The sequence below is a fragment of the Vitis riparia genome, chromosome 2 (assembly GCF_004353265.1).
Source record: "Vitis riparia cultivar Riparia Gloire de Montpellier isolate 1030 chromosome 2, EGFV_Vit.rip_1.0, whole genome shotgun sequence".
NCBI classification, from domain to species: Eukaryota; Viridiplantae; Streptophyta; class Magnoliopsida; order Vitales; family Vitaceae; genus Vitis; species Vitis riparia.
Genome location: NC_048432.1, coordinates 5,250,767 through 5,263,369, shown reverse-complemented (window position 1 = coordinate 5,263,369; position 12,603 = coordinate 5,250,767). Strand labels below are relative to the sequence as shown.

The 12,603-nt window shown below is 35.4% G+C and overlaps 1 protein-coding gene across 2 annotated transcripts in view; it reads right to left on the bottom strand.

The window, feature by feature from the left end:
• The window catches only part of LOC117931368 (probable DNA helicase MCM9), a 67,785-nt gene that overhangs the window by 14,710 nt on the left and 40,472 nt on the right, over positions 1 to 12,603 (bottom strand). For both annotated transcript variants that reach the window (XM_034852348.1, XM_034852340.1), the window contains exons 12-13: positions 8,311 to 8,383; positions 7,483 to 7,549 (exon numbers count right to left, since the gene is read on the bottom strand). In XM_034852348.1, the coding sequence (XP_034708239.1) occupies positions 7,483 to 7,549; positions 8,311 to 8,383 (140 nt within the window). The remainder of the gene's footprint in view (positions 1 to 7,482; positions 7,550 to 8,310; positions 8,384 to 12,603) is intronic.

The following is a 12,603-nucleotide window of genomic DNA, read 5'->3' as shown; positions in this document are numbered from 1 at the left end:
GGGCAATTCACCCAATTCCTTACTTCAACCCTCTAATAGGATTCAAATAGTTTTCCTACCAATATGTTCCAGTTTGGTTTGTTAGAGAATAACAATATCCAAGACTCACTTTCGAAGGAAATCTCAAATCGCTTCCCTCTTACTCCTAGACCTCAACCCACGAATATTTTTTAATAGACAAGAAAGAATTTATTAGAAAATTTTCCAAACAAAAGACCCACCACCTCATGCTAAATTACATACCAACTACATTGCTAGAATGCCATTGTGAAATCATCAAGCCCAGGGACCATATCACTTCCCAAACCATTAAGAGCATAAAAGAACTCTTCTTCCCAAAAAGCCTCATCTCACTTCTCCACAACCAACCTTTCTAAAGCTCTAAAGAAGACCTTTTAATATTGGGCCTCCAATCCCCAAAATCTGAGAACTGATGGAAAAACTAGCAACCCAATCTTTCATTCATCCTTCTCAAATAACCAACCCTATTTATCGTTAACTTTCCAAAATCATTCCTTCTAAAGTGGTTTTGAGCCATCCTATGGAAAATTTGAGTGTTTCTATCACCCCCCTTTAGCCATGACTCCTAAGACTTCTGTCTCCAAGAGGTCACCTTTAGGTCTGCCCAATAATAATAATACGCCATAGCACCCTTTCTAGCCTCCAAATCCTCATCTTCCAAAGGCCCAACTCTCTCCTTATTGTACTAATAACCAGTGTTGTCAAAGGCAAAAGACAAGAGACCCCTTTTAACCTGAGGCGAAAGGCGAAAATTAAGGTGATCGCCTAACTATAATAAGGTGATAAATAGTATAAATATATTTACCATTTTACCTATTCTATACTCAACCAATGTAAGTATTCTTCAATAATCAATACTACTAAATTTTCATCCCCTATGATGCCTTATAAAATTAAGAAATAGTAATAACCATTCAAAGTGTTAAATATAATACCCCACATCATAAGAAAAGTCATACTATTTCGAGAAATTCATCATGTCCATATGAATATTCTAATGTTCCAAACATCCAAAAATTAAAATAAGAAACAAAATAAGATAATGAGCGTCCTAAAGAAGCTTTAAGCATCATCGTTGTAGTCATCATTGAAATTAAAATTGTCATCACTTCCATCAAGACTAGATTGGTATCCCTCCATCTCATTATCATCCTCTTCAATGTCCTCTAAATTGCTCTCTTTCTCTTCAAAATCAGGTTGTGAAGTAGCAGCCACTAAATCCCCCTTTAAACTTGTCTTTGATCTTGCTCAAAGTCTAGTGGAAATATTTGCATCTCCCACTCCTGCTGCACTTGCCACTGCACCCCATGTCAAGCTATCATCCACAAAAACCAAGTCATCCTCCGCATGAATGGTGGTGTCTTCTTCACTTATTTTTCCAATCAACCACTCATTACTTTCGTCAATATTTACTAGTGAGATGGGGTCAATGACATTGCATCTATCATATCGTGCTTTAAGAGCTTGGCTGTATTTAACAAACACCAAGTCATTTAGTCGTTTTTGCTCTAATTTGTTCCTCTTCTTGGTATGAATCTTTAAACATTTATTAGTAAATGTTACCACAAGCTATATTAGTTATAACAACTTAAGTTACTTAACTAATAGAATTTCTAATTTTATAAATTTATATATTATATAATGAACAAAGTATTAAATACTTACATGCTCAAACACACTTCAATTACATTCACAACCCGATGCACTACAAGTCAAGCTAAGAATCTTTACGGCTAGTTGTTGTAAATTTGGGGTTGTGTTGCCATATAGTTTCCACCATTCAGCTATAATGTTTCAAATGGAAACAAAAAATTAGTAGACTAGCAAGTAATATTTGATCTAATAGCTAACAAAATAAGTAATTTAATATCTTATTTAGAAATATAAACTTTCTTTAAGCACTTTATAGTTTATACCTGGAGTTAACGTCTTCCTTGATCTAATGGCTATTGGAATACCAAAGAGACCCTCTGCATTCTTATAAGTTGACAACTCACGAATGATCTTATCTTGCACATCAATATCAGAAACTAATCTATCTACACAAGAATATAATCTTGATGTCACTTCTTCATCAAACTCCACACAAGGGTTGTCATAGAAAAATTCCAAGTTTAAGAAGCAACTTGTTGCATGCAAGGGACGATGGAGTTGCCATTCCCATCTCTTACCAATAATAGGGAAGATCTCCTTGTATTTATCCTCATTCTCGTTAAATGACTTTTTGATAGTCTCTTTACATCTATCCATAGCTTCATATATGTACCCCATAGCCAGTTTTCTTTCATTGTCAACAAGTCGAAGAACTTTAACAAGAGGACCCATCACCTTAAGAATATAGACAACATGATTCCAAAATGAAGGCATCAAAACCACTTTTGAGACTTGTTTTCCCTTTGCTTCCTTTGCCCATTTACTAGCTAACCACGTGTCAGAAGTGAACATCAATCTCAAATTACGCTTTTGCATATGGATAATTTGTAGGGTAAGAAAACCTATTAAATCGAGTTATGTCTGGCCTAACCAATTCTCTTTGCTTGGTGAACTCTCTCATCATATTTAGCTACCCCTTATGATTGTAGATGAACCCATTCAATGTGATGGCTCTAGTGAAAGTCCTCCTAATTGTAGGAAGTTTCCTAACATCTTCTAAAATGAGGTCTATGCAATGAGCTGCACAAGGTGTCCAATACAAATGTGGTCATTTTGCCTCTAGGAACTTTCCTATATAAAGTTAAAATCATAAAAACCATAATAAATAAAAATGATGAATAATATCTTAAATTCATGATATAATGTTTCAATTCAAATGGCACAAATAAAACCTAAAGAACTTCATCAAATAAAATCTTACCTACCAATACATAGTTAGATCCATTGTCAGTTATTACTTGGACAACATTCTTCTCCCCAATGCACACCACAAACTTGTCCAATAATTCAAATGTCTTCTCCCCAGTTTGCATGAATGAACTAGCATCAATGGACTCCATAAACATTGTTCCAATTGGGCAATTTACCAAAAAATTCATCATGGTTTGAATTCTTCTATTTGTCCACGCATTAGACTAATAGAAACTCCATACTTCATCCATGCAACATTATGATCTTTCAATAAATTTTTTGTGCACTCCACTTCTTTCTGAAGGATTGGAACTCTTAATTCATAATAACTCGGAGGTTTCATATGTGGACCATATTGTCCAATAGCTTTAACCATCCATTTAAAACTATCTAAATTTGCACAATTAAATGATATTTTTGCTTGATAAAAGAATCGACCTATGTATTGACATACACTTTCTCTTTTCTTTTTATCAAACACATCATTTATAGAACTTTGTTTGATCTTTCCCTCTTTCCAAAGTTGAACTACTTTTTCTAGCTTTTGAGACACAAAAGCATCAATGGGACCTTTTGTTGTTGACTTCATCTTCTTATTACTTCCCATGCCACTTCTTCTATTATCAATCACATTTTTTCCATTCAAATTGACTTCTTCAAGTTCCCCTTCCTCATCAATATCAACAATGTTTTCTAAGCCATCAAATTCAAGAAAAGAACTATAGTTGTCTTTTTCATTCTTTTTATTAGTCATATACTGCTCAAGCTCTTCTCTTACTTCCTCTGGACATTTTAAACACCTTGCAACATTTCCCTTTTTTCCTATTTGATGTTGCTTTGGTCTAAAAATTCCACCTTTGTCTCATTCCCACAAAATAAACATGTAACTGAATTTGTATTTTTTAATCTTTCAAAAAATTATATTTCCAAGCCAGATCTTTTTTGTTTGAACCTTTTGATGATGTGCCATTTTCTAATACCATTTCCAAAATCTAAATTTGGTTGAAAAAAAAAAAATTAAATTTAAAATATAAGGAAAATAAGTCAACAATGTAAAAAAGTTATAAAATACAAAAAACTTTTATAACAAATAATAAAATTCTCATGCGAGAAGCATGGTCCGTTGAATGATATATTTTCAATGATAAGAACTTATAAGTGGTGAAAGTGGTGGGAACCATTGAAATGATGAGTCTCGGGAAGGTGGAGTATGGCTTTCTGCAATGTGCAGTGGCAGTAGAAAATGGTTAAATCTTTGCAGTGTGTGTACTATGTAGTGGCACTGTGACAGGCTTAAAAAAAATTGGTTTCAGGAAGGTATTGAGTTTCTACAATGTGCAATGGCAGTAGAAAATGGTCAAATCTCTCTATGTAGTGACACTATTACAGGCAGCTCTATAGTGTGCAGTATTGCAGTGACAACATAGAGTAAAAAATATATATAAAAAGGGCCCATGTGAGCCTTCACATCACAAGCAAAGACAAGTTTTTGCTTTGCAGAGAATAAAATAAAAAAACAACAATCAATAGCTTTGAAGTGTGTAAAAGAAGGCAGTCTTCATTCTTCAAAACACAAGCAAACGTAATATTTTTCTTTGCAAAGAATAAAATAAAAATAAAAACAAGTCAATTAAAAGGTGCAGTAGTCATAACATACTTTTTTTCTTTTAAAAAAAGTTGGCTTCATAGTTCAAAACTTCAAATCGTGAAGAACAAAAAACAAAAGCCATAAGAAGAGTTATAGAGAAGAGAAAAAGGAGAAAACCTTGTCAAAGTGAACCACAAAGCTGTTGAAATCTTCTTCCTTCCACCTTGTCTTCTTCTTGCTAAAAGGTAACAAAAAACTTTCTTTTCTTCTTCCCTCTACCTCATCTTTTTCTTAAGCCCTAAATCTTGTTGTTCCTTTTTTTTTTTGCCCTTTTATTAGGGCTTTGTCATCAACCTTTTAGCTTCTCCATACCTCAACTTTCCAAATTTTATTTTTAATATTTTATTTTATTTTATTTTATTTTTCAAGTTTTCAGCCTTATGAATAAAGGCAATCGCTATTACACCTTAAACTTTATCCTAAGCGACAACCTAGGGGTTGCCCCGCTTAGGTCTTCAAGAGGCGTTTTTTATTTTTCTCACTTCGCCTGGTGGCCTAGGCGAATCAAGCGATCGCCCGTGACAACACTGCCAATAACCAATCTGCTCCTAAGTAGCTACTATGCTAACTGCCATGTTACTGAAGACTCGTTTATGCCAAGCTTTAATATCTTCTTTCAAAGCTTTCAGCTAAGTCAGATAAAGAAAACTCAATGATCCAGTTATATTGTAGCTTTTCCACCAGTTCTTCATGAAGCCCTTAAACCATCCACCTTTAGCCACATATTCTTAAAACTAAACACAGTCTTATCGATTGTAACCCCATCACTATCCAATGAAATCAATGTATCAGCATAGATTGGCCTCGGCAACACGCTCTAGACCAAACTGAAGAAATGACCCTCCCAATCTGTAATCACAAGAAAGATATCAAGAGAATGGGAATCCCTTCTTGCCCCTACACTCCATGCAAACTCTCCTCCTGAAAAAGGCATATCTATTAGACTAAAATCCCTGAAAAACTTCATGAAGTGCCTCATCGCTGCTAAAATATGGATGCAATGTCCTTTTTCTTAAGGAAATCCCACTATATAAAAGTCTTTCCTAATACACCAAGGATCCTCCCACAACCCCATAATATCCACTAGTTGTTTTCGAGAAATCCTCCTTGTCCCACTTCGAATCCAGGTGCCCCTAAAAACCCACACAAATTATCCTCAAAACTGGTAAAACGGTTGGAAAATAAAAATGCTCCATTGCTCCTACTCCCACCTCAACCATCTCAAAAGCTCTCTGATAAAAAATAAAAAAAAACTGTTGGGGCATGAAATACATTATGGGTTCAAATCCTACTAACTTAAGCTTTTAGGAAAATTAGTTGTTCAACATATACCAAAGCTGTAATTAATTGGAGGTCATGAGTTCGAATCCTCTCTCCATCTATTTATCTGTCTTATTATTTGATCTGAAATTTGTGATTTGTCTACATCTACTATTGTTTGTGACTCCCATAATGGGTATAGGCCACAAAGGAGGGGAGATGGTGGAGCATGACATACATTGTGGCTTAAATCCTACTAACTTAAGTGTTTAGGAAAATTACTTCTTCAACAATTATACCCACTTTCCCCAAAGCTCCCCTTGCCCTTAATGCTTCCCAAACTAAAAATCCCTGCACCCAAACATATCATCTATTTTGCTCTCTTGAAAGCATACCAAATCCAGCTTCTAAGACTGGATGATAATCTTGACAATTTTCATCTTCTACCGATTATTTAGACCTCCTATAGTCAATGACAACATCATTATTTTCATGGTGTTGAAGATCCATCTCTATCTCCTTTTGATCTACTTTCCATGTATTGCCCTTGTAATTCCCAAAACACTAATTTTTTCAATTCCCTCTGTTTCCACCTAAAGCTTCTTGCTTTTCACTTTCTAGCTTATATTAAGAATGACTTTCTGTGTTTTGCCCCTATTTTTCTAATCAAGGTCATAATTTCTTTCTCAAAACTATCAAAGGGTGTGCCCACAAATCTATTGAATCCCACAAATTTACTATTAGACTATAGCAAGGAACCTTTTTAACCATTTCCAACCAAACTTCTAACAACTACTGCTCCTAGGAGAATCAAGGGGTCACTCAGACAAGAGAGAAATAAACCGTGATGAAAGGAGGAGAACGCTTCTCATTTAGGGACCAGCTTCCTTGAATTACATGGCCCTGAACTAGATTCTCAGGAAAATCCATTGATCTGCCATCTTGCAAGATCATTCTCAAGGGACCTCATCCACCATAGCAAGCTCTAGAGCTTATCTCCCTCACCTTCTAGAAATCCTTTTGCACTAACCCCATAGGAGAAGCAATCTGAGAAGAAAAGGTAGGACTAGAAGACTCATCCCCAAGCACCAAAACCTAGTAATAGACTAAGAACCTAGGGTTCAAGATACTAGTACCAAGAGAAGCTTAAAAGCATGGTGTTTTCTTAAGAAATCAATTATTTGATGTGCAAGATGTCCTCATTATTTAGCTACTAGAACCAAATAATTTTCTGTACTTCACATGCCTATTTATATGGATGTCAGTGAGATCACCTTCACCTAGGCCTTAGGGACATTTTTACAAAGAATATGAATTGCTGATGAATTTTCAGAAATTTGTGTCACCCATTTTCATTAATAATCTACCCAACTTAGAAGTTGAATCTGGAAAGGTGAAACAAATTCACCGTTTCACACTCAGATGATGACTTAAATTAAGGGCAATTCAGACTATATAGCACAAGTAGTTGTAGTAAAGATATACCAAGCACAAAGTAGTAAAGATATATCAAGTACAAATTTAACTTTCCTCTGTTGTTTTCAGCATCTTGTATTTCAAAATTATTTCTAATGTGCAAAAATGAAGAGGGTCCTGCTAGGTAGAAATCCAGCCTTAAAAACCCTCAAAACCTTATGAACAAGTCAAGTTCAAATCTAAATAGAATCTTTCAATAAATTTTCAAAATATAGTCAGAACAAGTAATTTACCTTAGCAATACTTATAGTCTGTTGCTCCATTGCTTCATGTATGGTTGCCCTATCATGTTCCCTCATACTGTCAAAACAGAACATGATTTAGATTAAGAATTAAGAAAGGGGAAGACAAAATGGGAAGGTGGGGAATAACTTGAAAACAAGATGAGAGATGATAGGAGAAACAATAAAAAAAAAAAAAATTATATAAAAGATAGAGGTTTTATATATATATATATATATAACCTGACACCAGGTTGTTAAAATATAATATTAGGGATATTTATGCCTTATGTATGTTAGTTAGAAGGGTAATAGGTAGTTGCCTCACGTTTGTTTACTCTCATTGTTTCCTTCTATTCCTCTTTCTTTTTTTCTTTTTTTTCTCTTTTTCAAACCAGGCAATTCACCAAAATACTGGCAACTATAATTAACCATCTCATTCAAATAACTAGCAACCTAATAATAGATCATTTTGGGGGAAGCAAGTCAAATTCATAGTGGATAACTATGACTTTATCACAAACCTCCATGCTAGAAAATTTCAATCACCTAATTATGTCAACCACTGTTATTAGCAGAGTTATTTCTTTAAGGGGGTTAAAAAAAAAGGAAAAGAGAACAACACAACTACCAAAATGATAAGAATAACAAGACTCAAAGAAAGAACCATAACTGGTTGATATTTTTTTCCTTTTCCTTCTCAAAATAGGGTTCAGAAAACAAAATAGATTATGCATGTCGAGTTTGATACACGATTTGCAAAAGCAAAGAGAAAGGTTGCCCTATTTAAAGTTCATGATGGACAAAAATAGGTTTTTCATTCAATCAAAATGGCAGTACCTATTGAATTCGTCTATACAACAAAGCCCACCATCTGCCAAAACAAGTGCCCCAGCTTCCAACATCCATTCCCCTAAAAATTCCTTAGAAGCGGTTAGTCTTTTTAGTTGAATTGAATTTCACATATGTGGTGATATTATGTTACAAAGAAAATTTCAAGGATGCCCAATGAAATTTCTAAAAATAAATGTTGTACATACTTATATGATGACCTACAAAGGGCTTAAAAAAACAATAGATAAAATTTCAAACTAAATCCATTTCATAAGCAGAATTTCAATCCACGATTTTTTTTTGGGCTTATACTTTATTGGGTTAAATATTGATAAATTGAGTAAACATATTTCCTTCAATGAGATAAATAAAGAATTAACTGATATTGGCATTCAACTTAAAGTAATACATCCAGAAATTATACTAAAAGATCTTTTATGGAAATGATTTAGCTGCATGAAACAATTATCCCATTCCATGAACCACCTAATTCATATTCCAGTAACACTGATTTAGCCACCATAACATGTCTCCCATTTCATGAAATATTTTTTTTCTGTAAACATTGGATAGAAGATGTATAACTGAAAGCAGAAGGCAATAAAGAAACTGTTGAAACCGTAGGTTTGATTTTTAGGAGTTTGAATTTAAAAATAAAATCAGAAGATAAGGCTTGACTGAGTCCTATTATTTTGGACTGTTTAATTTAGATAAGTCCTAGATTTTTAGGAGTTTGAATTTAAAATGAAACCAGAAGATGAGGCTTGATTGAATCCTATTATTCTGGATTGTTTGGTTTAGATAAGTCCTAGTGTATTTAAATTTGTTTTTATCTCTAGTTTGAAATAGAGAGAATATCGGATGATATTCTGCAAGATGGGATTGCTTCGTCTATTTAAGTTCTCAATGTAAACCAAATTTTTTTCAATAGAGTATCATTCAGTTTCTCTTCCAAATTCAATATGGTATCAAAGCCCAAGAACTGAACATAAACACGGTGAAAACTACAATGACTGGCGAACGTTTAGCAAGGTCTTCGAATGTCATCTCCAATTCTTCTCTTGTCAATTCCGATGGTAATGGTGGTTCTGAAAATTCCATTCACCACATTATTGTCCACAAATTAAATGGCAAGAATTATCTCCAATGGTCTTAATCGGTAACGATGCATATATGTGGGAGAGGCAAAGACGACTACATCACAGGCGCGAAAACAGCCCCTACGAAGAATGATGCATCTTACAAAACCTAGTTTTCTGATAACAATATGATTATGTCTTGGCTTACTAATTCCATGGAGACAAACATAGGCTAGACGTTCCTATTCTACAAGACAACAAAAGAAATCTGGGATGCAACAAAGGAGACGTTTTCAGACAGCGGAAATGCAACAGAGGTGTTTGAAATCAAAAGTCAGCTTCTAGAATTACAGCAAGGGGACCTCAGTGGGACCCAATACTTCAGCATTCTCTCCCTATATTGGCAAAAATTGGATGTGTACGAAGAATTGGAATGGGATTGCACTAGTGACAACATCAAATATCAAAACACTGGAAAAAGAAAGGATCTTCACATTCTTGGCGGGACTCAACAAAAATCTTGATGAAGTCCGAGGAAGGATTCTTAGCACTAAGCCACTCCCATCACTTCGAGAGGCGTGTTCTGAGGTCCGGCAAGAAGAGAGTCGAAAGAAGGTCATGATGAAGGATCACAACTCATCACAGTCCTTTTCGAGCAATGACGGATCAGCCTTGGCCACCAAGGGACCGAATTCTCAACACTTTGATTCACAAAGGAGATCCAATAGGCCATGGTGTGATCATTGTAATCGAGTTGGTCACACTCGAGAAACCTGTTGGAAAATTCATAGGAAGCCATCCAATTGGAAAAGTAACAGAATTCAGGAAAATGAACCTCAAGGTTATTGTGCCACCAATGATGAACCACCACAGTCCAATAACTCAGCCAACAAAATGCCTTTAAGTTGAGAATAGATGGAGCTACTTCAGAAACTCCTCACACGTGATCCTTCGAGTACCTCCACTATAGAATCAAGTTCCATTGCCAGAAAAGTATATGTTCCAAAGCCTTGAATGCTTTTTCAAAGTCAAACTCATGGATTATCGACTCCGGCACATCCGATCACATGACCGGTGATATAACTTTTTTTCACTCTTATCAACATTGTTCTGAGAGTTATAAAATTAAAATAGCCGATGGTTCTTACTCATGGGTGGCCGGTAAAGGGAGTGTCATTCTTCCGAATAGCTTTAGATAGCTCTCTGTTCTTCATGTTCCTAAGCTTACGTGTAACCTGCTCTCTATAAGCAATGTCACTAACGATCTGAACTGTGTTACTAAATTCTTTCCTAACCATTGTGAATTTCAAGAAATGGAGACGGGGAAGATAATTGGTTGTTCCTGGGAGCATGAGGGTTTATATATCTTTGGAAATAAAGCTTCAAAAGGGCAAACTCAAAAGGCAAGCTGCAATGTTCTTTCATCTTTTACAAATTCCAGTGACCATGAAATAATGTTTTGGCACTTTAGGCTAGGCAACCCAAGCTTTCCATATTTGAAAAAGTTGCTTCCATCGTTATTCAAAAATAAAAATTTAGAGTCATTTCATTGTGAGTTCTATCGTCTAAACATTGTTGAAATTCTTATGTTTCACAACCTTATAAAAAATCTCATTCTTTTTCGCTCATACATGGTGATTTATGGGGATAGCAACGTAACAGGCTCTAAGTGGTTCATTTCATTTATTGACGATCATACACAAATATGTTGGGTGTATTTGTTAAAAGAAAATTTTGAAGCAAAAGACTGACAATGGTACTGAATACTTTAATTCAATTCTTGGACCCTATCTTCCTGAACATGGCATTATTCATCAAAGCCCATGCATTGCTACACCACAATAAAATAAAATTTCAGAAAGAAAAAATTGTGATCTGTTGGAAGTTGCTTGATCCCTTATGTTCACAACAAATGTTCCTAAATATTTTTGGGGGGAAGCCTTTCTCACTGCATCATACTTGATAAACAGAATGCTCACTAGAGTATTACAGTACCAAACTCCCATTGAAGTCCTAAAAAATTGCTACCCTCACATTCGGCTAGTGTCATCCCTTCCACCAAAAAATTTTGGTTACAGCGTTTTTGTCAACACTCGTGCTCAAAACAAAACGAAACTAGATCCAAGAGCCCCCAAATGTCTTTTCTTGGGATATTCTTCAACCCAAAAAGGTTATAAATGTTACTCTCCTATCACAAAAAGGTTCTATGTTTCTATGGATGTAACATTCCTTGAGAATCAAGCCTATTTTCCCAAAACTCGGCTTCAGGGGGTGATTTCAAGGAATTCCAGCTCAGATCAATTTTGGGATATTGCTATTCCAGCTGATATTGCTCTTCCAGCCCCAATTTTCGAATCTGCCACCTCACTACCCCTGTAACAGTAAGTAAGTCCGGCCCTGAAACCACTATTGTTCCCTTCAAACCAGATTCTGCACCCAATCTTCCAGCAGATTCAACCCCAGAACCAGATTTTGCACCCAATTTTCTAGCAGATTCAACTAAAGAACCAGGTTCTGCACCCAATCTTCCAGCAAATTTGACCTCAAAGGTTTGGGTTTATTCCAGAAGAAAAGTTGCCAAGGATATACAAACTTCCATGCCCTCAGCTCATGGCCGGTTAACTGAACCTAATCCGGATCCTCATGACCAGAATTCAAGTAACACAGTAACTGATACTAATCCAGCTGTATTAAATGATTTGGATGTTCCTATTGCATTTTGGAAAGGGGTTAGATCGTCTACTACACATCCCATTGCTGATTTTGTTTCCTATGAAAGATTATCTCCACAGTTTCAAGCATTTACTGCTAATCTCTCTAAAGTTGATATACCCAGGGACATTCATGAGGCATTACAACATCCAAATTGGAAGGCAGCTGTGCATGAGGAGATTAAAGCTCTTGAAAAAAATGGAACCTGGGAATTAACCAAATTGCCTTTAGGAAAATCTACCGTGGGATGCAAGTGGATTTTCAATGTGAAATATAAAGTTGATGGGAACATTGACATATATAAGGCAAGATTCGTGGCTAAGGGATTTATGCAAACATATGGAGTGGATTATCAAGAAACTTTTTCTCCAGTTGCAAAACTTAACACTGTTCGAGTTCTACACTCCATTGCAGTCAACAATGATTGACCTCTTCATCAGCCAGACGTAAAAAACGCATTCCTAAATGGTGATCTCAATGAAGAAGTCTACATGGATATTCCAATAGG